This window comes from Scardinius erythrophthalmus (genome assembly GCF_964197995.2).
Source record: "Scardinius erythrophthalmus genome assembly, chromosome: 4".
Taxonomy (NCBI): Eukaryota; Metazoa; Chordata; class Actinopteri; order Cypriniformes; family Leuciscidae; genus Scardinius; species Scardinius erythrophthalmus.
The window spans coordinates 7,224,873-7,250,158 of record NC_138224.1 but is presented as its reverse complement, the minus strand read 5'-3'; the positions used below and the strand labels follow the sequence as shown (position 1 = coordinate 7,250,158).

Genomic DNA, 25,286 nt, shown 5'->3' with positions numbered 1-25,286 from the left:
TATAGTAAAATATAGGTCCCAATTTTATTAGATTTGAATATCCCAGACACAAAGGCAGCTTTTGCTCTACAGGCCTGCAAACAGCAAAGCTTTCCTTCAATCCTCTGAAATGAGTACACAGTTGGTCTTGGCTTCATTTAACACACACACATCTCTCTCTCCCATTGAGGACCTGGAAAGAAACTCAGTACCGGATTTACTGTACATTTGGTATCTCATTGATATAGGCTCTACTTCACAGTATATAAAACAAGGGTTTCATTAAATTTCATATTACACTAGAGTATCTTATAACATTTAATTGCTTATTTTTATAATGATAGACAGAGGATGAGTTCATAGGAACAAAAGATGATGGAAGAAGGAAAAGTAAAAAAAAAAAAAAAAAAAGTATAAATATCCTAATATACACCCCTGTGATTACACAGCCTGACGAGTTTCAGCAATAATATGGATAGATTTGTGAATGCGCAGTTTGAGCATTTCCATCTCAAACATCAATACTGACATTCTTAAAAACTGTGTGGAAAGAGTGTGTTGCTTTTGGGAGCGAAATTTGAAATGCTAATGCGTCAGCCAATGAGCTTCCAGTCTATATGAACGGTGGGGATAAGCCCCTCCCCCGAATCGTTCACAATCCAGTTAAATTTCAACAGATTTTATTTAGAACCAAGAGAGCGCAAAATGTTAAAATCTGCTGTAAAAATTACGGTAATACAAGTTTAAAAAAATAAACAACAACAAAAGAATAGTGTGATCAACTAAAATAAACGATTTCAAACCCTGCGCCTGACTGTATTCTGTCCCACCCCCTATTTTATATAAAGAAAAAAATCATCATGTAGAAAACAAGAGAACAGGGCACATGCAAGTGGCATGTCCATGCCTAAATCATCAGGTATAATTGAACAATTTTTTTTTTTTTTCTTTATCGGAACTTAAACAATAAAAGATCTCTAAATGGATTACGTACAACTAACACATGAAGCGAAGAAAAGATGAAATGGTGAAATCTCCATGAAAACGTCGCTAGGTTGCACCACTGGCAGTAGCAGCTCATAAAAGGTTAGCCATGTTATTCTAGCGTAAAATAAATAAATACTGCCGTAGCGCTAATTAGCCACGCCCTTCACCCTCAACCAATCAGATCAGGGCTTCTCCCTCCCCTTCAAAGGCAGGCTGTGACACACAGCTCTGTCTCGCCTTCGTCTTTATGAATTTATGGAGTCTTGGTAATTTCTTTAGTCTTCGTTTCCCATCTGTAAATGGATCTAGTACCTAAAAATAAAACATTACAAATGGTTAATAACAGACAGGTTGAGGAGTTTTTAAAGTGCCCCTATTATGCTATTTTAAAGGTTCCTAATTTTGTTTTGGAGTCTCCTACAATAGGTTTACATGCATCCAAGGTCGAAACACACTCTCATAATATACATTACAGCTTCAGCTCTTTTCTCAGTGTTTGAAACCACTCGATAAAGGATTGGGTCTCTCTAAACCCCTCCTTTCCGAGAGCCTACTCTGCTCTGATTGGTCAAACGGCCCGGTCTGTTCTGATTGGTCAGATGGCCCAGTCTGTTTTGATTGGTCTACTGCTTACAGGAAACAAATCTCCCATCCTATATCTTAATTTCAGCTCCAGATCTTCCTCAGCACTTGATACACAGTAATGATGGCATCGGTTTTACTGTATCAATCTCATCCTTTTGAAGTGCATGCAAAGTGGTTTTGCTTTCGTAGACGTAGTAGACTTTGTTCACCGGCAGCCAATGAGAAATATGCGTAGGTATGTAACAGGAAGTGAGACTGGAATTGCTGACGACTCGTTTCAGGCAGTTCAGAATTGGTTCTTTCTTTTAGGAGACAATAACTTAATTTGTCATGCACTTTGATCTTTAAATCTGCATGAAAGGTAATATTTGAAAAAGCATAATAGGGACACTTTAAAATCAAACTATTTTAACAAGCAGCCGCTGACCTGTAGTAGTTTGGCTTAAAGGGTCCGTTCTTGTTCAGGCCAAGGTATTTGGCCTGTTCGTCAGACAGTTCAGTCAAGTGTGCATCAAACGTAGGGAGATGAAGGCTGGCCACATACTCATCTGCAAAAACAGCAGTTTAGTATTTAAAATTGTGCATCAAGAAAAGACACATCAATATAACTTGCATTTCATGCTCACTATTATGTTATTCATAAAAAATAAAATAAAATCACATTCAGAAAACCAAATGCTATTTAAACAGTTTTTTACTTCCAATGCAAAGACTGAGTATACATCTACACTAATCTGGCCAATACAGCATTTTAGTCTTGCGAAAACTAATATTTTTGAAGACGTGGAAACATTTGATAATGCCATTTCTGCATTGTAGTGTGGACAGTGAAAAATGATGACGCATGTTTAGTCGTGACAAATACTGTATTGACAGACATCTATGTTTATACTGCTATGTCTGTTATGCGCCATTCACTTTTACAGTGTTGCTAAAGATAAATGTTTCTTCGTACATTCTTCATATTGCATTCCTCCAAAGATGATAGAAAATGTACTCGCAATTGCTGTCCTGCGGCAAATTGTATTTAGACAATACATAGAGTGGTGGTTGAGTGCGACCTGGACGCATGCAAGCGGTGAGATATTTTGCTAATAAAATAGTTGTGCCAGAGCGTGAGAACTTTAATATGCTTGGTCTCTGTATCATCACAGTGTGCTTTTATTACATTTCACACATGCAAAGTAAGATGATTTTAGCGTTTCTGTGTGGACAAGTAGCGTTTGGAAAAATGCTTGTGTGAGACTAAAAAAAAGATGGACGACGCCCCTTCACTCTCTTCCATTGGTGAAAAGCCAAAGTCCTAATATGGCGCTGACATCTTACGCAGATTTAGGACCTGCTTCTGCGCAGTAGTGAACACGTCAGAAACGGTCAGTACAAAGTTTATTGGTTGAAATAAACAGTTATGGACATGTAGAAATTAAAGATGAAGTTCCAATCTCCTCCCGAAAATCCAAATAAAAGTCTGCCTTGGTGACTACCAGTGGCGGCTTGTCCATAGGGGGCGCTGGGGCGCCGCCCCCATCAACATTTCAGAAATTAACATGTGTAAAAACATTATATTAAAATGAAATAAAAAAAAAAAAATAATAGTTTACTCATGTGCCGGCTGGTAGTAAGAGCCTCAGAATGTAATAAAAACTGTCTTTAATCGATTAACTATTTACTATGTTTTTCAATACGTTTCATGGGCGAGGGACGCCGGACACATGGGTGTCTATGTGAGTACACAAATTCTCGGGCAGCATGTGACCTGAAGCTGGTCTCTGATTGGTTTCTTAAAGATCCTCCTCGGGGCGCAAGTTGTTGCGTCCCTGGCCAATCATAATTGGATACATGTTATTTTATCCAATCTGATTGGTTCTCGTCACCTGTCATTCAACTGTACGCGGCGGAAAATAACCAACCTTGCTTGCTACTACGCTGATCACTTTTTATTACGCAATGGCAGCAGTTAATCCAAATTCTGTTATTTATTTACAAAAAAAACCCTTTCTCAATACTTTCGCTTGAAGAAAAAAAAAAAGATTAAGGATCTCGGACCGGAACAACCAGATTTACACATCCAGCAGCAGGCAAGTGACAGAGGACGAAGCATGGTAACGTTAAGTGTTTGCGCCATGGTGATGCAGGATTGACTGACAGCAGATGAGCTCTGACACGGTGGGCATCGCAGTACAACAGCCACGTTACAACAAACAAATGCTAACTTATGAGACGTTGAAGAGAGACAGGAATATGATGGCAGACATCGCAAACATATGTTTCAATGTGCAGTTTTTTTACATATAACGTACGTCGTCTTTTTGTCTGGTACTAATAATCTTCACTAAGTTAGCTAAACACTAAGTTAGCATGAGTTTTATTTATTTAATATTTATTTGACAGGGACAAATGCATAGAACATTGCTTTATGAAGAATACAAAGTAGATGCCATGCAATTCATAAAGCTTTTCTGCTGAAGGAAGCATGAAGTGCTCTAATGTCCTGGAAGTCCAGAGTCAATGCAGCCGTCTACCAGGACATTTAGAGCACGTCAGGCTTCCTTCAGCAGAAAAGCTTTATGAAGATGCTTTATGAAGATGAAGATGATTTTCAGCAGGATTTTCACCTGCCCACACTGCCAAAATAACCAAAACCTGGTTCAATGACCATGGGATTACTGTGTAACTACTACAGTGTGATTTCAAGTAATATTCTAATCTTCAAAAATTTTGATTTCGTGGGTTCCATAAGCTGTAAGCCATAATCATCAAAATTATAACAAATCAATGCTTATAATATCTCACTTTGCCAGCAATCAGCCTTTTTTATAAAATTAGTTTCACATTGAAGAATTCCTAAAATAATTAAACTTTTCCATGATATTCTAATTTTTGGAAAGGGTCTGTATAAAGGAGAGCAACATTATGTTCAAGTAGGAAACATGCTTTTTGTTAATACTTTGTTGGTCTGAAATGTAAATAAAAAGAGATCACTGGTGACTACTTCATTTAGAAAAGCTGTCAATCATGACGTCACATTCCCTTTTTATAACATCAAATAACAAACTAAGGACATGTGCGGCACGCTTGGTGTGGACAAGTATCGCTTGAAAAAGGCTAGTGTGGACAGAGCATTTTGAAATGAAAAGTTTTTAAATGTATCCGGATTAATGTAGTCGTAGCCTCAGAGAATCAAGGAAATCTCAGAAAAGCGAATTTAACTGAATATAATATCTTTCCACCTCCTCTTAACCCTCATGTTGTGTTTAAGTCATTTTTGACCGGAAACACAAGTGTTATAGGGTTTTGAACACAACACAAGAGTTAAAGAAGCCGTTTGAAATACAATCTCATATATTTGTGTTTCTGTGAGGATGAGCTGCAGGTTTGAATGAAGAGCAATAGAAGGGATGGGAAATGACAGAGCAGTGCAGTTTGCAGTGATAAGTAGCAGCCGTTTGTGACAGCATGACCTATTTTCAGCTGTCTCCTGCTCCTCAGGGTCTATGCAGGATCCTACAATCGCTTAACTTTCTACACCGTGTGCCGCAGAAAACACTGAATCTCTAAACAGGCTGAAAACATCCGTGCACAGCACAGACCAAACCAATTACAGTGATTACAAGCCTAGACAGCCATAATATTAACACAACACTTGAGGATTTCACTCAATTACTGGGTTTACTGCATGCGACACTCGTCTTAAATGGAAGATAAGCAGCTCAGAACTCTCAAATAGTTTGTTTCAGGTCATGCATAACCATTTAGAAGGGTTTAGAAATGGCATTTTTTCCATGCACGTCTATAATTCATACCCATTTTCTTAGGCAGCAGGTAGACGTCCTGTTTGTAGCGGCCTTCAGGAGCATTGTACAGCTCTATCAAAGCCAGAGCCTGGGAGAAAAGGAGCAAGAAATCAGTCACCATGACAACAGCAAGGCTGTGACACACACACATTTTAAGTGCCTGGGGTTCATACTCTCACACTGCACACAGACTGAGAAACCCATTCTCTGATTGAAATCAGAGTCAAATTCTCTTTTCACGGACACAAAAGCACATTATGCATTTAATGAAGTCATTTGTGTAAATTTTCACTCGTTTTCTCTCTTCTCACCTGGGTAGTAGCCGTGATGGACAGCACAAAGGTAGGAACAGTGGAGCAGCTCAGGTTTAGGAGGCGACCCTGGAAATATACATATATATTTGGACCATTTAAGACATTAAAATGCTAACCAACTTTGTTTTCTGTAACATTTTAATCTTATCTTTTTTTTTTTATAATGCCTGTGTAAAGCACTCTGAATTACCACCGATAAAATAAATAAACTTGCCTACACAGGCATACATCCCAGATATTTAGCAACACTAAATGTGTAAATGCATTTATATGTAGGAGACATTTACTACAATGAAAGTAGTTGCGATTTTAAGACATTATGAAGATGTACTTAAAGTGCTCCAATTATGTTAAAGGTTCCTTAAGTCTGCTATGTACACACCCCACAGTCTCATACAATACAATTACATGCATCCAAGTTCAAAAACCACTTTCATTTTCTGAATTTTCTCTAGCTCTTTTCTTAGTGTCTGAAACGGTTTGGTAAAGTATTCAGTCTCTCTAAACCCCCCCTTTCTGAGAGCCTACTCTGCTTTATAACAAACTACATGAAAGGCAAAACCTGAAAAACACAATAGGGGGACTTTAAATAAAAAATTCCAATCTCAAACCTCCGCCAGCAACACTATTCTCTTTCCATCTGGCCAGATGACATGGTCCACCTGCGATCTCACCCGCTCCCAGGTCAATTCAGGGGTCCGCAGACTGGCCTGAAAAGTTGAAGGAAATGTGTTAAAGAATAAGGTGCACAATACAAAAACACTTACTCGGTAACCATGTGCACTCTCAGACATTATCAAATAAACATGTGAAATCTCTGAGTTAGAGCAGGTTTCTCACCACATCAATCTCAGTATTGGAGTGGCCCATGTTGCAGACGATACAGCCGTTCTTCATGCGGTCCATGTACTCCCTTACTACCACATTTTTATTGCCTATGGACATCACACAATAAGAATGAGATGAATGTAAATTAAAAACTTATTTAGTTGATGAAGGGAGCTTTGGGAATGATATTGATCTGAAATGACTCAAAGTGCCACATAATCCTGGGAGTCTCTCGTTCTTCACCTGTCTTTCCTCCATAGAACAACTAAATGGACCAAGAATCAAGTTGAACCAAGTCAAAATGCAATTATTAAAAGTAATTTCATCCACAAGTGCAACACGCTGCCTACAGATTAAACTGTGATTCAGGTTTGACTCTTGAATTGTCCTGTTCATACTACAGTACATCTTACAGGTGAGGCTTGAATCCATATAATGTAATGTAAAATAAAAAAAAATCTATTTTGGGACACGAAAGGAGTGTATCTGTAAGGTATGTCCATTTTTACAAGCAATTACAAAAGTAAGTAAAAAGTAGACCGTACTTTTCATTTTTGGGTAACTTTTCATAATTTGTTTCCTTAAAAAATATGTCAAACAGAATAATAATCACCATGTAAACATTTAAAGATTACAACAATCAAAATCAGATCTAAAAATACCTGTGCAGGTGATGACGATGTCGACTTGTCGGATGACTTCGGTGAGTTTTACCAGCCTGAAGCCGTCCATGCTGTGTGATGACAAATATATATTAAAGACTGTAGTCTTTCTAAAGAGTAAAACAATAAAGACTAACCATGAGACTGAATGCTGAATAAGAACTTTGCTGTTATTCAACACAGAAAACTGACCGGTGAGGCAACAGTGATTAAAGAAACGTTTACAATGTTTAGGAAAGTACTGTACTACGATAATATGAAACAGGTGCGCAATAATGCTGAACACACAGTCCTGGAGAGCCATTCTGGTTGCTGATTCACAAGCATTTACACATTAAAGGGTTAGTTCACGCAAAAATGAAAATTCTGTCAGTAATTACTCACCCTCATGTTGTTCCAACCCCGTAAGACTTTCGTTCATCTTCGGAACACAAAGTTTATAAAGCAACGAGAATAATTTCTGTGCGCAAAAACAAACAAAAATAACGACTTTTCATTTCCTTCTCTCTGGACCTCGAGTTTTTTTTACGTAGTGTTTAAGCGTAGCGCGTCTGTGTTTCACGTCACCACATATCACACATGACCAGAGTCGCCCAATAGTGAGCCTACGTGGTGGCGTGCAACACAGACGCGCTACGCTTAAACACTACGTAAAAAGAGTCAAGGTCCAGAGAGAAGGAAATGAAAAGTGGAATAAAGTCGTTATTTTTGTTTGTTTTTGCGCACAGAAAGTATTCTCGTCGCTTTATATACTTAAGATTGAGCCACTGGAGTCACTTGGACTATATTAACAATGTCTTAAATACATTTTCTGGGCCAGCAAGTTAAGGTGTCCATAAGCCTGCAGGAGGAGTGATCCAGCTCTCAGATTTCATCAAAAATATCTTAATTTGTGTTCCGAAGATGAACGAAAGTCTTACGGGGTTGGAACAACATGAGGGTGAGTAATTACTGACAGAATTTTCATTTTTGGGTGAACTAACCTTTTAACACACTAGTATGACATTAAGTGTAATTCAATGGCATCTAGTAAAAGACATGATTCAGTGAAAGTGACTTCAGACTCACCAGGCCTGTAGAGCACAGATGGGGTCAATCTCAGTGACGTAGACGATGGAGCCCATTGCTTTGAGAGCAGCACAGCAGCCTTTTCCCACCTTACACACACAAAGACCAACAAAGTAATTATTCAGAACAAAAAGGTTCAAAGAAAATATTTATAAAGCACACATGGACCCAATGTGATTGACACAAACAGTACATGATCAACATCTTTTGTTGCACCTGGAAAAACATTTGAATTAAGCAATCAGGTTGACTTTCCTTTTAGAAATCAAAAGAAACACATTTAGAGGTCTTGTCCTCTAGTGGCCATATCTGGTATCTGTTTAATAATGCAGTAATGCAGCAGCGCAGTGGAGGTGTGGCCACCAAAAATGATTGACAGAAGGAACTGAATAAGCAGGCAGACCTGCAGAATGGTTTTAAAATGGTTGGGGCTTAAATAATTGGGCAAATCGCTAATAATTTTATAGATCTTGCAGGGCTGGACATGTCAGATACCAGTCATTGGAATAAATAGATTTAAATTATTTTACATATAATGCCAAGAAAATCCTGAAGTTCAGAATGCAGCTCTCCAGAGGTTCTCATAGGAAACGGTTATTAGCTGGAAACAACTGCTGTTTATTTATCTCACCTCTCCATATCCACAAATCACCACCTGCTTCCCTCCAAACATCACATCTGTGGTCCTCTTTAGACTTGAACACAAAACACAAACATGCTCAGTAAAAACATACAGCACTATAAACCACATAATTCAGAACCTGCAGAACTGATACTCTGCACATTTAGTCTGCAAAAGGGCATAATAAGTGCAATGTGCTCTGATTGGTCGGCTGGACCAGTGTGTTGTGATTGCTCAAGCGTGCCTGGGAAATATCACGCCGTAACCCCAAGTTTTTACACACTACTAACTAACTCAACAGACCCAGTCCCTTTATTTTATGTATGCCTTGGGCGGGAATTATTTAAAAGAGGAATATTGTGAGTGTTCGTTCCTGGAAGAAAACTCAAGACTACAGTGGAAGTTTCAGGGAGTTCAGAACTTTGCAGACCTTTACAGGCTCAACATTACACACTAAAGTTAGTTGAAAATGTGAAAAAAGCATAATAGGACCTCTTTAACCATATTGACTGGGAAAACTATTTTGAGTTAGACTAGTTAAGGCTTAGGGTTAGGAAAAGTCACCAAGAGACATACCCATCCAAGATAGACTCCCGACAGCAGTACAGGTTGTCAAATTTCTGCTTGGTGACTGAATCGTTAACATTCATCGCAGGAACACACAACTTGCCCGCTTTTGATAGCTGGTATAGCCTGGGAACAGAATATGAGAACAGCTTAGCAAGAAAACAACAAAAAGAAAATATATAATAAGGTAATATATAATAATTATATAAATAATACATAACACTGCCGTTTAAAAGTCTGGAATAAATTATGATTTTTAATATTTTCAGATTTAATATGAATATTTTCAGATATATTAAGAAATATTACTATGATGTAAAATAACTTTTGTTTTTTTAATATATATATATTTAGGATCAAAGAATCGTGAAAAAAGTATTACGTTTCCACCCAGAAATAAAGCATTTAGCACTGATGATAATAACTATTATTATTAATTGATCACTAATAATATAAATAATAATTATTGAGCTGCAAATCAGCATATATTAAATCACAGGAATAAATAAATTACATTTTAAAATATATTAAAATTGAAAACTATGGCAATACTACAGTTTCTTTATGAATTAAATAAATGCAGCTTTAGTGTGCTTAAGAGTCTTTGGGAATAAAGATAGTTTTAATGTTTTTAATATCTTGCCTCTCTAAAATATTATACTTCAATCACCATTACATCTGCCAGTTCCACTACTTGCCACTAGATGGAGACATCGCTATTTGATATGCGAAAAACAATTGAGGTTCCCACATTGTTCATAATATATTACATTTTAAATCTGAAGTTTTGACTTAGTCCACACCGAATGTCAGAAATGTAACACTATTTTAATGTATTTAACAAATCAAAGTCTTTTCACAAATGTAATCACCTGTGAACTCCAGTCACGCTCTCCTCTACGATGCCTTTGATCTTTTTGAACATGTTGGGATATTTCTTATAAATCCAGTGGGTCAAATCCCCTCCATCATCTAAAATCTACAAGGCATAAGCTGTTGAGACACTGAACAGTCATAATGTTTCGTAGTCCAGTTGTAGGTGTATATAGTCCAGTTACCACTTACCATGTTGGGCTGCCAACCCTCCACGTTAACACAGCGATCGATACACCACCAGAAGTCATCCTCTGATTCGCCCTTCCAGGCAAACACTGAGAAACCTGCCAGACACGACACACAGGAGTTAATCAGGACAGAAAAGTATATAACAGAATAATGGAAAGGGAATAAGAAAGGAAAAAGATTTACCTCCCTCAGCCAGAGCGGCTGCTACCTCGTTTTGAGTGGAGTAGATGTTACAGGCGGCCCACCTGCACTGAGCACCCAGAGCAGAGAGGGTCTCCATCAGCACCTGCAAACACACACACACATACGACAACGCATTAGTGAAATTAGAGCCTCAGGATTTCTGTGATGTGGAAAACGCTGACGGAATCCAATCACAAATTTTTTTTTACAGTATAACGTGGAATGTCAGATAGTCAGACACACAGAAACGCAAAAGGTCTTCTTCACTATCACCTGCCATAAAATTTTTGTTTAACTTAAAGTAGTCATGACATGGATTTTTTTTATTATTATTTTAATATGTTTCTTGAGGTTAACTTATAATGCTAATAAAGTTTTTTCCACAAAAAAACAAACAAAACAAATACATTTGTGGAAAAACGATAATTTGTAACCCTCATTATGACCCTCTGTCTGAAAAGGCACGGCTCCTTTAAAGGGGCAGTAAGTAAGAATTACTCCCATCTAGTGGTGAATTTGTATTTTGCAATCAAACTAATTTTGCTCTCCAGCGCCTCGCGTTTTCAAATGCGCGTTGCATCTACGGTAAGCGATATGTACCAAAAAGCTTTGACAGGATGTCTTCTAATAGCACCTCGTCGAGTTTTCCTTCTGGTGAACTGGTTTGTTATTTCAAACAAACTACAACTTGACACAACGAACAAACGAATGTTACAGTTTTGAACAAACAAAACTTACAACCTTGTTTATAGGACCTTCTCTACTTTACTCAATAGCTGCTATTCATCAAAGAGCCTGTTTAACTTTTAACTATGTTCTACTGTCTATATCAGTGTTTCCCAAACTTTTTTCAGTCAAGGCACCCTTTGAAATTTAAAAAAAATGTGTGGCACCCTACACTAGTGTTGTCACGATACTACTTTGATACTATACTTTGAAATGTGCTGGTTTTGTTTTTTATTATTATTTTTGATGTGCACAAATAAATGACAGGTAGGCTACCAGTACCATAAGATTTTCTTCTTCCTGTTCCTTTTTTTTTCTTCGTTCATGCATGTTACAAATGAATGAATGAATTAAACATTTTTAATTTTATATAATATATAATTTTGTTATAATTGCACAAGATAGCTTGTTTTTACTATATTTTATGTAGCCTAATAATTTCACAGTAAATCTCCAAATTAATGTAGAAACATCATAAAGACAGTATATTTCAAATAATTGTTTAATGGCATCTTTTTATGAATGAAGTGTTATTTGATTCTGATGTCACTGCTGCACTGTCACGTGGATCCCACACGCGTCCCATTTTCTCACAACTCTTAACGTTCATTTAAGACTTTATTTAACTAATTTAAGACTGCTCTCATGAGGATACTCAAAGCGAAAGCTCGAAAGAGAAGTCGAGTCTGGCGCGCGTCGTGTCAGCATCACAGGACAGCGCATTCTCTTTTGTATTTTCTCGCTTGCATGGCATGAAGAACGTGATTATATAATGTAACGCTAGCCAAAGGATGACAGAAAAAAATGCTGCTTTAATTGCGTTAAATATTTTTAACGTGTTAAATTGAAAAATATTAATCGCACGCGTTGCGTTGACAGCAGCACAACCGATGTGAATACGCGGCAAGACGGACGTTGTGACAATTCGTGTGTATTTGACTGTAAGCGCATCAATGAAAAATAGGCAGCTTTATGTGGACGCACTGGGAATGAGGCACGGGAATAAAATCACATGCAAGCGCAACCTCCGCAATTCAACGCCAAAAACTTATGATTTGCATTTGTATTATAAATTTGTGCGCATTATTTGTTGTTATTAGAGACTTCCGACGATCCGAGATTGATGGTAAAGATTTGTTTTTTTTACACAGTTTCCCGCTGGGAAACGCTGGTCTATATAGGCTAATAAAGAAACAAAAAGCCTGTAATTAAGACCTTAACATTGACTTACCTGTCGAGAAGAAAGCAGGCAACTTCAGCGTCTCTTTTGAAAGCTTTCTCCTGCATTAGCTATCCCGACATTATAGCTAATAACCCTTGTTTTTGTAATCTCCGATCACGTTTCCCTTTACGGTCTTATTGTGGAGTTTTTCGACTAAGAGGACTCGTTATCCTTTGACTTAACCGTGCAGTGCAGCCTTTTAAACTTGCCGGGGCAGTGACAAAAGCGCCTCTCACTGCTCTGCTCCGTTTCTGCTTCAGTCACTTGACGGGGGCTCTGAACGAAAACGCGTTGTGGAAACGCGTTGGCCTAGTACTTTTTGTCCCTCTCTGCTATTATAGTTTTTCAAGATGGCGGAACTACATGGAAGCCTCCGTGGACCTACCCGTCCCATGTATATAAAGATAATAAATTCTTCGTTTACGAGGATAAGTCAGATCATTGGCAAAATACCTAAAAAGTTACTTATTGTCCCTTTAAGGCTTGTCAGTAAACAGCCACTATTATGATTGGCTAATGCCAATGCATAGGAAACCGTATCAATGCCCACTCGCAAGTAAATGTTTTGAAAACATCCATAGAACCACCATTTACAGACAAAGCATTATGAAATCATTTACTTGCGACTGCTTCATTTTTTATCAAAAGTTTCTTTGCAAACTCTCTATTGCACTGTGCCTAGTTTACAAACACAAAATGCTCCAAACACACATAATTCTCCGACACAATCCAGGAGGCCAATAAAATAAAACAGCCACTTGTTGCCGACACTGGGATCCTTCTGAAGTTTGTACAGAGACAAGTGGGAAATAAGGCGGCAAAATGATTTCTCATGTCATGACCCATTTAAAGAAATATGGTCAGAAATATATTACTAATATAATATAATATAATATAATATAATATAATATAATATAATATAATATAATATAATATAATATAATATAATATAATAATGTTAAAACTAATATAATTGCCACCGTTTTTTGATAACAAATTTATTAAGCTACATATCCAGAAAACAAAAAAAAAAGAAAAAAAATGGGGTAAATAAAACAGAATTTGAATTTTTTTTAATAAAACGGGCCCTATGAAATACAAATGTCAGTTTGCTATAAAAAAATAAAATAAAATAAAAACACCAGCATTCATTTTGAAAACATTTTCACAAATACAGTAACAACTCTTAAAATTTACTCCTATAGACAATAAAAAGGTTCCTAAATTTGGAAAATAATGTCCCAAAAGGTGGTAGAGTTAGGATTAGGGTGTTGGAATTATAGTGTAATTAAATATAATCAGTTTAATTTAAGAACAAATTAAGTCAACATGAGGTCTTCAAGTATTTGGTGTATAATTGTGTGTGTGTGTGTGTGTGTGTGTGTGTGTGTGTGTGTGTGTGTACAGACACTCACAGCAGTCTGTGCAGTGATGTGGGTACAACCCACAATTTTTGCTCCAGCCAATGGCTTCTCTCCCTGAGCTCTCTTCCTCAAAGCCATGAGAGCAGGCATCTCTACAGTACAAAAATACCCACAAAAGTCATTAACACATGCCTATAATATTAAAATAAACATGCTAACATCCTTGATTATATAGAAAGAGTTTTAAACCTCGAAGACAGGCTGTGTGTGAGTGCACAATGGAGTATTTGGCCATGTGGTTACAGGGGCTGAAAGAGGCGCCCTGCTGTGAACATATGGCCTCTCACCATCACAGGAAGAACATCAAAACATGCTTCGCTTGATCTCGCACAAACACACACTTTGACTTCGCACATAAACAAATACCAACAGCTTAATATGCTGGCTGGCCTGCGGACAACAGCATTGCACAATCAGCCGTCATGCTCGTAAAAACAGTTATAGCTTGTCGGCACATGTAAATATTAATGCACACAGGGCCCCTCTCACCTTGCTCTGCGATCTCGATCTCCCTGCGTCCGAAGTCGGCCTGTTTGATGTTCTTTATGCAGAAGTCTCCATTGCCCTTGGAGTTCTTCTGCTGCTTGTCGCGGGGAGATGTCTCGTCATCGGAGCTGTCCGTGTATGAGGCGGCTGAAAAAGGGAATATGTATGTAAAGGAATGTAGATTTGACGTCCCTTCCTAAACTCTACTCTGCGTTATCAATGTAATCCTTCTAAAGAGCCCTGCCTGAGAAGCCACACAGGAATTCCTTTGTTCACATGACTCACTACATTCGACCCCAAACGTGTGGTAAAAACTAATTTTACGCACAGTAGCCTGAGTCTATAGTGCGTTTTGGTGCTTGTACAATGTCATACCTGAGCTGTAACTGTCTGTAGAAGACTGTGAGATGGAGCGAGACAAAGACCTGCGGCCGATCTTGGTGGGACGTTTGTTGAACTCCTGCTTCTGGTCTGCGAACTGGATCTGTCATAACAAAAAAGGGTGGAGGTCAGGACAAGAGAGAGAGACAAGCTCAGGGTGAGATATTAAAAAGCTACTGAATTGTAAAAAAAAAAAAAAAAAAAAATAGATACATACAAAAAAACCCGCTATGTATATATTGAATTTTCTTATATAGATTTATACATAATTGACTTTTTGAATTTTCAACATCATTACCTCACTTGATCCTTCAGAAATCATTCTAATATGTTGATTTGCTGCTCAAGAAACATTTCTGATTATTATCAATGTTGTCCAAAACAGTTGTGCTGCTTAATATTTGTGTCCTTACTGTCACTTTTTATTAAAAAAAATAAATAAAAAAAATAAATACAGAGACTCTACGGTTTTTTGTAAACAAAAAAATATTAAAATATACTTTAACAACAAGAACAACTCTAACTAGTGCCTACTTGCTGAGGTTGGATTTCACCCCCCGATTGATCTTTGAACTGTTTTCTGAGCTGTAATACTCTGGATAATGCTTAACAGTGTGCCTATTATCACAGGAAGTGTCAAATTATTATGTAAACAATGGCCAGTCTGAAAACAATGCTACAATTCACATATTAAGCGGAATACAGGGAATTAGCCTTTCCTCGCAAAGTGAGAAGTAAATCATATAAATCAAGATCCAGTCCTAATCTTTAACACAATTTGACCTGCCAGGTACTAGGTACTTACTTTTACCCCACAGTTAGGCAGTGATCATTTCATTATCATAACCTCGACAACTGCACCAGCATCCTTCATCAGTGTAGTCTGCCACCACTAAGCTACTCTCAATGAAAGTCTGGAAAGGCAGCGGAAACCATTGAGAGTTTATCGTAGACGTGTAGATAAACTGCACTACTATTAATGGACCGGCAGCTGTTGCCTGCAGAGAGGAAAGCGCTGCATGAACCGTGAGAGGATTACGGCGTGGTGCAGTCATCTCATGTTGACTTTATTATCTGACTCAAAAGCAAGCCTCAAATCCCCCCGCTACATCAAGAGATTTTTAAAAGCATCACTATTACATAACCCTGTGCCATATCGGTGTTCAATCAACCATGTACTGAGTGATCGCAGTGATTAATCTTCAGGCTTTAGGTTGAAGCCATAGGAAGTGCCGTTTTCAGGATGGGTGAATGGCTTTTAGACCATGATTAAAACACAGTTATGCAGACAAGTGTGACTCACAAACCTTGATTCACACAAACACATCGTTGTGCCCGAAAGCACTTCAACGCAATTGTCACTCGCAGGGGTTCAGCAACAATAGCCCTACAGAGAAACGAACACCCACAGACTCTGTGAAGTTCAATTTGGCACCTGTTTATCTCTTATCGCTTGGCACAAAGGGCCAAAGAACTGTACTGGAAGTACTCAAACAAATCAATTACTCGTAGGAAAAACATGATGCTAATCTGATAAGAAAAAGCTCAGGATGCTCGGATTCAGTGAGGAATGTGGCAAAACCACATTTCCAGGATACGTGCATCCTAAGCCACACCTCGGTTCCAAAACTTGATGAGCATCATATCTGACTTGGAGCATTCTACAAAAGACAGCAATTCAATTTTGGTACGGATGGGAGCTTGATTGCAGTGTGCATATGCCTAAACCAGGGGTCTCTAAACCTACACATGGAGGGCCATCTTCCACCAAAATTTAATTCTAGCCCCAATTAAACACACCGAATCAGCTAATCAAGGTCTTCGTGATCATTAGAAACTTCCAGGCAGGTGTGTTGGAGCTAAACTCAGCAGGAAAGTGGCCCTCCAGTAGCAGGATTGGACACCCCTGGCCTAAACGAACCCAACTAAGAGAAAAAATGCACCATGTTCCGCAACAAACAAGCCAGGTGTGAAAGCGGCCTGAACTTGCATTTGCACTGGAAAGTCTAACAAGGTTCAACGATGCTGAGAAGAGATTGGTTTGGACCACCCGTCACTTTCAAAAGACGACAAACACTGCCCCCCTGCTAATCCACACTGAGCACACAGATGGCTCGGGACTATTTTCATACCAGAAGGTTAAGCTTACAGCCTCCAGGAAAGCCTTGAAGACCAGCCTCACTTTCTCCCCTCTTACCTTTCTAACTGAGGGCTCAAAGATCTCACCATCCTTCTTTTTCTTCAGCATGACAGTGAGGGAAGCGAAGAGCGACAGGAAGAAACTGAGTGCTAAAAGGAAGGGACTGGCACAGAGGAAGTGGACTTTAATACCAGCTTTACGCGTGGCCAGTCTAAACTGATTCCATGGCCTGTGCAGCACAATGCGAGACTGTTTCCCTTTGGGGGGTTTTGTGCATCTCTCTTTTAATTGTTATTTGTTTAGAGGCTGGAACGATTGTGGTCATAGTTGGCAAAATGAGTGTGTGTGTGTGTGTGTGTGTGTGTGTGTGTGTGTGTGTGTGTGTGTGTGTGTGTGTGTGTGTGTGTGTGTTTGTGGAGACTTTTAGGGGTGGTGATTTAGGAGGTGATTAATGCGTCTAATGCTCAAGATAATGAAAAATGCCAAGGACACATACTCACACACCAGCACCACTGGCCTTGACAAAGGGCTCTTTGTGTTTTCCTGGTCACAAAATATATGACCAGGAGGAAACCGATTGGATGTACTGGAGGGACAATTACTCTGGCATGTTCTTGAGTTCTTTAACTTCAACTTTATGGCTAACATCAGCGTCATGGTCGAAAGTTTAGCTTGTTGATCATCAACTCTTGGCCTTTAACAAGTAAAATATGCCAAGACTTTACACTTCAACAATGTTAAGCAGACAAATTGCTGATAGATGTTTTATGATGATCCATTCATGAAAACGGAGGCAATAGAAGGCTTAGATGAGCTGAAGGTCATTCTGTAATCTGGTGTGTTCGACCATACACCAAATACACTATTGCCCACCACAGCAACGCCCAGACTGTCATTTAGCTTTTTCATAGAAATAAAAACCAAAAAGTTCAGTTGGACAACAGACGCTTGCATCTTTCAGTCTCAAGAAAATGTCCTCACCATGACACTTGCCTCACTCTTCCTTTGTGAACTGAAGTATTAGAAGTGTGGTTTGAAAACATCTTCCCAGTATGACTTCATAACTTTCCCACAGACCTGGATCACACATTGCTTTATCTAGGGAGTTTAGAAAGTCAAATATTTGAGAACAATTATCAGTCTTTTGTGGGTTGGTGCACCCTGGCAATGAAAAAAGTTGCACAACAGAATAGACTAAATACACTTAAAGCCTTAATCAAGCTTAAACAGTAGTGTTTGACACTAGCAAGGTCATGGGTTCGATTCCCAGGGAAAGGAAGGAGGGTGATCAAATGTGTACCTTGAATGCAATTTAATAGTACACAATGTAATTTATGATGTTCAGAATTAACTAAATTTAAATGAGTCAATACATCATCAATCACATTTTTATCTTACCCTGATTTAATATGCTAAGCATATTATAAAGCTTTCGTGAGAAATTGCGCACGTCACTCGTTGCTCCGGCCAGATTTACGCGCGTATGGTGTGGGAGTGGCATAGGTTAGTTGTCACAATGAGCCAGAAAGGTAGACATGGAGCCGCTAATTCTCAAACCTAATTCTCATTCCAAATGCATAAATGTAAATGTCCATACTGTACATTATTTTAAGTCCAGAAACATACTACAGTTAAGCAAATACAGATGCAAATCCTTGGTCAGTGTGTAGCAAATGTGCGGTCCTGTTGTACAAACTTGTGGCATTAAACCAAATGTAAAAAAAAATCAAGTGGCTTGCTATAAACATGTCAATGTTAACTAACCTAAAAAGATTAGTAATGTAATTGACCTGAAAGAAAAGGTGTCCATAGAAGATGCATTGGTTTATGTTTATGCAGCGCCTCATGTCACAACTTGCATTGCATTACACTGCCGTCTTAGCAGACACAGTTCTGCTTAAGACGTTGCAAGTGTACAAATAAACTTACTGGGTGCAGAGAAGGATCTGTGCTTTTGCATTAGGCGTGTTCCTAATATGACACTGTCTGTGGTCTAAGTTCACTGTAAGGGCAGCTAGTTTATTTAGAGAACAAATAAAAATAAATATAAAGTCCTTGGGTAAGGGTTTCATGAATATCTAAGAAAAGCAAAAAGAAAATTTATGACATAGAAAAAGGTTGTTATCCCCCCCCAAAAAAGAGACTAGGATAATCATATCCTGAAACAAAGCATTTTGTGCCATTATGTCCTCTTTTAAAATGATGCTGAATATTTTGCCAAAAAAATAGGTATTTTAATCTTTCAGAGGTAATATGAATGGGTTTATGTAATAAACAGGAGGCAAAAAGCTCAATTTCTGAGAATGACACAAAGGTTGTATGTTACCGGAGGAGAGATTCAGGCCACATGAGCAGCACTTCCATGAAAAAAAGATCACTTACATAAGAAAGAGAAAGAACTAGAGGAAAAAGAGAGACATTCGCATCACGTTAACGGTACATTTCCGTGACAGTGCTGAGAGCTGATGATTAAAGATCAGGGTGGGGGGGAAATGGTCATGTTTCCTGTGAATGGATGTCCAAGTGTTCACAGTCCAGCTCTGGCATGATTTTTCATGGTGAGAGCTTCCGCAATGAACGCAAACACAGCCGCGCTGCAGGGTGCTGATGACTTCATCGCTCATTTATTAAAACGCTGAATTACTTACTCGAAGATAATCATTAGGCTGTGGCTTTGTTCTAAACCCCAGTAAGTTGCCTGCCGAGATAACATTAGGGATCCATCAGAAGAAAAAGTAAACATTACTAAAAAGACTTTAGACTAAGGCCCATGAGGGAGACACATTCCCGTTTATACCTGGTGTTTTAATCCATCTCTTTTTCTGACACTTCTGTCCTGATTTCTTTGAGGGAAAGGTCTATGGACGGGTAAATGTAAGCTTGCACAATTTACATATATGAATGCGACCGGAGATTACAGAAAACCATAAGGAGAGCATCAGCTTTCCTTTCTGCTCTGATAGCCGTAAGACCACGCCGAACGCTGTGTTTGTGTGTTAGAAATCAGGAATGGTGAGAACATTGTGCTTGGTATGCTTTTCGTCTTCAAACCAGCCGACAAAACGCGGGGTATAAGACGCACCTTAATACCAAGAGTAAACAGAGCCTAATTAATTTTTTAATGCTAACATTACAATCTAGACTATTTCATTACTGTCGAAGGTTTGGTACACTACTGAATACATGTGTGTGGCCAGTAGGACTTTAAAATGCTCTCTTATATTACAGTAAAAACATTGTGAATTATTGTGTACAATTTAAAAGAACTGTTTTCTTTTTTAATATAAGTTTAAAATGTAACTGATTCCTGTGATGCAAAGCTTAATTTTCAGCATCATTACTCCAGTCTTCAGTGTCACATCTTCAGAAATCATTCTAATCTGCTGATTTGCTGCTCAAGAATAATTTCTTATTATCAATGCTGACAGTTTTGCTGCTTAGTATTTTTGTGAAAACTATGAAAAAATATGTATTTGATGAATATAAAGTTCACAAGAACAGCATTTAATTGTAATGGAATTGTTTTAAATAAATGACATTATAAATGACTACTGTCATGTTCGATCAATTTATTTAATGCACCCTTGATGAATAAAACTATTAAATTCTTTCAAATAAATAAATAAATATATACATACATACCCCAAATCGACTGACTCTGTGGCACTACACCAATTAAAATTTACTATGCTTCACAAAGTAAAAAATCTACAGCAGATACCAAACGAACCTAATCGTCTCCCCAACATCCGCTTTATCTTACTGCTCTATACATTATAGATGTGTGCTAACTTTGAAGCAAATAAAAACTGAATAATGAATGCAATGCGATATGCAGTCACGGCTTAAATTTTCGGTTCCAGTCCTTGAATAAGTGTGGACGCAGAAAAGGAGCCAAAATAGAAGCCAGCTCATCCATGACCCTGCAGTGACTCTTTTAGATTCCAGTCTCAATGATGAAAGTCATGGCTGGCTGGTGTGCCAGGGGAATTGTTTATTTAAACTGTTGTGGTACAAGTTGGTAATTGCACTGGCATAATGGTGGCACTTGGCACTGAAAAGAATAATTTTGCAATGCTTTCACTCACTTAGTAACATAGACGGTATTGTTACAGACACAACTATTGAGAGGAGAATAAGACTTGAGTTTAGGCCTACATTAGTGTAGTAGATCTCCTAGACTTTGAACACAGAACTCTCTGCAGGGTAGAGCTGCAAACTACGGTTCAAAAAACCCTATAGTCATGCCGAGTTCAGAGACAATAAACAAGGACACTTGTAATGGAAATTTCATGAGATATGATAGTCTAGAATTCACTCCAGGACAAAAGGTTGCACATGCACACACATTCTTACATAATCACAGTACAGAACAAGGACGTTTATCACCAGGGATGTCAGAACCGATGGACTTGTTCTGTGCAGAACGTATTTCCAACAGGAGAGAAGAAACCAGTATTCCTGCTAAGTGGAGAATAATTTTATAATAAAGAAGACAACCGACGAACCATCCAAAACCATAACACATGAACCATCCAAAACTGTAGTGCTCTCTGACTAGGCCAAACGGCAGAAAAATGTAACACATACTTGTAGCCAACCAGACATACTTTGCTCCTGAGCACACAATAATGGTGTCACTTGAGTGTCAAAAAATCGAAAATTGATTGAAAGCTTTTCCTGCAGAAGAGAGCAATGAGTTATAGCTCTCTGGAGGGGAAAAAAATCGTCTTTTTTCCACCCCCTGAGCTTCTCATTAATTACAGGGCGACAGTAACGTCAGCCTGTGGTCCGGAACATCTCTGGAGAATCATTAACTTTGTTCACTGTGGAAAGATGTGCGTACAGAAATTCACAAGTCATTTTTTTTTCATTTGTTTTGTCGAGTGCTGCAGCCTGAAGAATAGAACTCATAACAAAACAGAACATAATGGTTAATAATAACATAATAGTTAACATAATTTAACATGCATGAACTGGAAAATGTAACAATATACATTTTAAAACATAATAACCTAACATGCATGAACTGAAAGATGTGTACCTGGCTGAATGCATTTTAAAGTCTGCCAAATGCATAAATGTAATAATAAAAAGTATGTTTTTTTTTAATTTTTTTTTATAATTTTATATCAGCAACATTAATTTTGGCAACATTATATAGGTCTACTCCAGCATCTCTGATTTAGACGAGTAGCAAAAATTGCATTTCTGTTTGGTTAAAGCTACAATATGTAATATTTTTCGCCACTAGTCGCTAACCTCTTACAATAACAAAGGCGTAGGTTGACGAAGCATAAGCAGAACTTGTCGTCATGCCGATTGATCTAATAATGTTTATGGATGAGTGACTACACTGATGTTTTTAACAGGGTGCGATTGCTAATAATGAGAGACAGATATCAGCGCCACACGCGAGTTCCTTGGATATAAAGGAATGAGGACATTTCATTCTACCGAACTACCCACAAGTGCTGAATTAATACTCACACAGATCAGTTTATTAGACGAATGAAACTTGTGAGGTAACGCAGCGCTGTTTCACTTGGTCTACACTATCACACTAAACAGTATTTGAGTGACTTGAATGTTATAATGTTATTCTATGTATTAGTTTGGCTGTATGAGACTAGCAGTAAGATAGATCAACATTAGAATAACATACAGATCATAATCTAACATTTCATCATGTTGAGCTTTATAACATTGATTAGTTTTATGTACATTTGCTCACCTGTATAATAAAGTGCAAGCAAGAGCAGTGTCTCTGTCAAGTCGAAGTTTGTCGCGGACGCGGAGCTCTCGGCATCTCGAAAACGGCATGCTGATATTGATCCTCGTTTTATTTCTCCTTTTGTCCCAAAGTCTGCTTGCCATGGTCCATAATGTTTGAACGAAACAACAACAACGTGAGCGTGCCACTAGACTTAACACATGTCTGTCTGTCGCCATGGTTACTATGGCAGTACGAGCGGAAACCAGGGATAACGCGGATATTACGTCATTGACGGGCGACAAGTGGGACAGGGCGACATAGATGAGCCATTATATAAAATTGGAATTTCTCTGAAATTAAAAATCTTTGGGAACTTTTGGGATATTTTAAGTACACAACTGCAGGAAATATATCACACAGTACAATTGATTTTTGGATATTTTATTACAAAATTCTTACATATTGTACATTAAAAAAAAGATTCAAAAAGTACAAACATATGTCGATAAATGTGTTGTTAACTAACATTTGTTGCTGTCATGCACCACTGCATCATAAAAACTAAGATCTTAAGAACTTAAGTCACTTGTTCTTTGCATATGCTTCAATTGTTTAAAGTTTAATACCTTTGCTGTGACAAACACTGATCTGCGACTGTGCTTTCTCACTTCACACAGTCTTCATCCTCACACGTTCACTCTTAAGCCACAAACTTTACAAGCCATTTAAGTGACTCCCATAGCAACTACACTTCACAGTCATAACAGACAGGGATTGGAGTATGAAGGATCTCATGGGTAATGTGATACAACATGGCAGCCCGCTCTGACTGATGACGCCACCAGAAATGAGAGAGCCTAATGCAACAGACACCGAGGATCATCTCAGGGCACTTAACCTGAGAAGAGTTTTTGCGACGACCATTCACATGACTCAAATAGTAAATCAGACAAATTAGCTCTAGGCAAAAGTCTAAATTGATAAGTACAGCCACTTGGGAATGTTCTTCCAACTAAATGTTTTAGGACCTATTATGCATTGTTTACATGTTCAACTTTCTTTAGTGTGTAATAATGTTACTGTTTGAGCATGAAAAAGGTCTGTAAAGTTACAAAGCACACTGTTTCTGAAGTGCACTGTCCAGGAATGAACATGTCACAATATTCTTTATTTAAATAATTCCTGCACAAGACATATTCAAATGTCTTGGGGCCTGGTTAAGTTAGGGCCGGTTTACACAGAGCTTGTTTTTGCTGTTAAAAACTTGAGATGCCGGTCAGTGGAACGAAAAAAGAGCAGGGGCCTCATGTATCAATCTTGCGTACGCACAAAAACTTTGCGTACGGCAGCTTTCACGCTCACGGTCGTATGTACTAACAGTGAAATTAACGCGAGAATGTGCGTTCCTCCACGCCAATTTCATGTCTGGCGTACGTATATTTCTCACTGTTTTTGTCCGTTGGCGACTCTTACAGGCAATGAAGTGAAGTTGCAAACATTACACAACAAATTGTTCTACAAGTCTATCGCACCACCACCTGTGGGAAACATTGCTATTAATTTGCAATTTATAAAATAAATGACATATATTGTCACACGAGCCTTATGAAAATATTCTATCAATTATGCAATTAAGTAAGAACATATAAAAGCATATTATGCAAAATGATACAGCCCTTATTCTATGGCAGCTTTGGTTTTAATGTCCACCTTTATATCAGACCATTTCTTTTTAAGGTAATTTAGAGTAGACTGTGTACAGTTGAGACACCTTAAATAACTTGCTTAAATAACAAGTTGTATTTTTGCTGTGCACGTGCGTATTAGTGTCCTCTTTGATCGTGGGAAATTTGAACAACGGACACATCTCCGATCCGAAGAAATCGGAAAAACTTTTTTTTTCTAAGATATGATGTTCACTTCACCATGCACTCTCCACAATGACTAGCTTATTATCCTTATGTGACTGTTAAACGTAACTGGTATCACCACAAACGTTATTCTGTGCCCTAAAAACGGGCATATTTCATGGTATTGTGTCATGCAAGGTAATTGCAAAATCTAGAGAAATGTGCGAGGTGGCCAGCGGGGTATAGTTGAGACACACATGTACCAACTGTACCCCGATAGAGTTCTATTAGGAAACACACTGTTTAGTTGTTCAGCCAGCAATCATGTAGCCAGTATAGGACGCAAATGAAAATACAATTTGATATGTGTGATTCTACATATCTTGTTCCTGCTTTATACATTTTAACCAGTGCTAATTTAAATAAAATGAATGCATATAAATGGATGAATAAACAAAAATGTTGCCCAGTTGTTATTTTCTTTTCTATTTGTCTTTATTTTTTATATTTACATTTACCATGAATGGTTAGTTACCTTCACGACATTAGAAATGGGTCTCTCAACTGTACCATGCACTGTCTCAAGTGTACTACATGGGTACAGTTGAGACAAAGTTGAGACAAAAAGCACCTTATATTTAAAATAAAAACTACTTGTGGGTATTATTGATTGATAACATCTTAGTC

At 38.0% G+C, this 25,286-nt stretch overlaps 1 protein-coding gene across 2 annotated transcripts in view; it reads right to left on the bottom strand.

Annotated features, from left to right (window-relative positions):
• Window positions 1-25,286, bottom strand: part of ahcyl2b (adenosylhomocysteinase like 2b) — a 40,031-nt gene continuing 14,745 nt past the window's right edge. For both annotated transcript variants that reach the window (XM_081364283.1, XM_081364284.1), the window contains 16 exons: window positions 14,888-14,996; window positions 14,516-14,659; window positions 14,018-14,118; window positions 10,655-10,757; window positions 10,472-10,566; window positions 10,279-10,385; window positions 9,416-9,532; window positions 8,849-8,912; window positions 8,218-8,306; window positions 7,150-7,220; window positions 6,500-6,594; window positions 6,271-6,369; window positions 5,657-5,725; window positions 5,355-5,433; window positions 1,979-2,099; window positions 1-1,278 (listed from right to left, as the gene is read on the bottom strand). In XM_081364283.1, coding sequence (XP_081220409.1) covers window positions 1,272-1,278; window positions 1,979-2,099; window positions 5,355-5,433; window positions 5,657-5,725; window positions 6,271-6,369; window positions 6,500-6,594; window positions 7,150-7,220; window positions 8,218-8,306; window positions 8,849-8,912; window positions 9,416-9,532; window positions 10,279-10,385; window positions 10,472-10,566; window positions 10,655-10,757; window positions 14,018-14,118; window positions 14,516-14,659; window positions 14,888-14,996 — 1,470 coding nt within the window. In that variant the 3' untranslated portion in view covers window positions 1-1,271. The remainder of the gene's footprint in view (window positions 1,279-1,978; window positions 2,100-5,354; window positions 5,434-5,656; window positions 5,726-6,270; window positions 6,370-6,499; window positions 6,595-7,149; window positions 7,221-8,217; window positions 8,307-8,848; window positions 8,913-9,415; window positions 9,533-10,278; window positions 10,386-10,471; window positions 10,567-10,654; window positions 10,758-14,017; window positions 14,119-14,515; window positions 14,660-14,887; window positions 14,997-25,286) is intronic.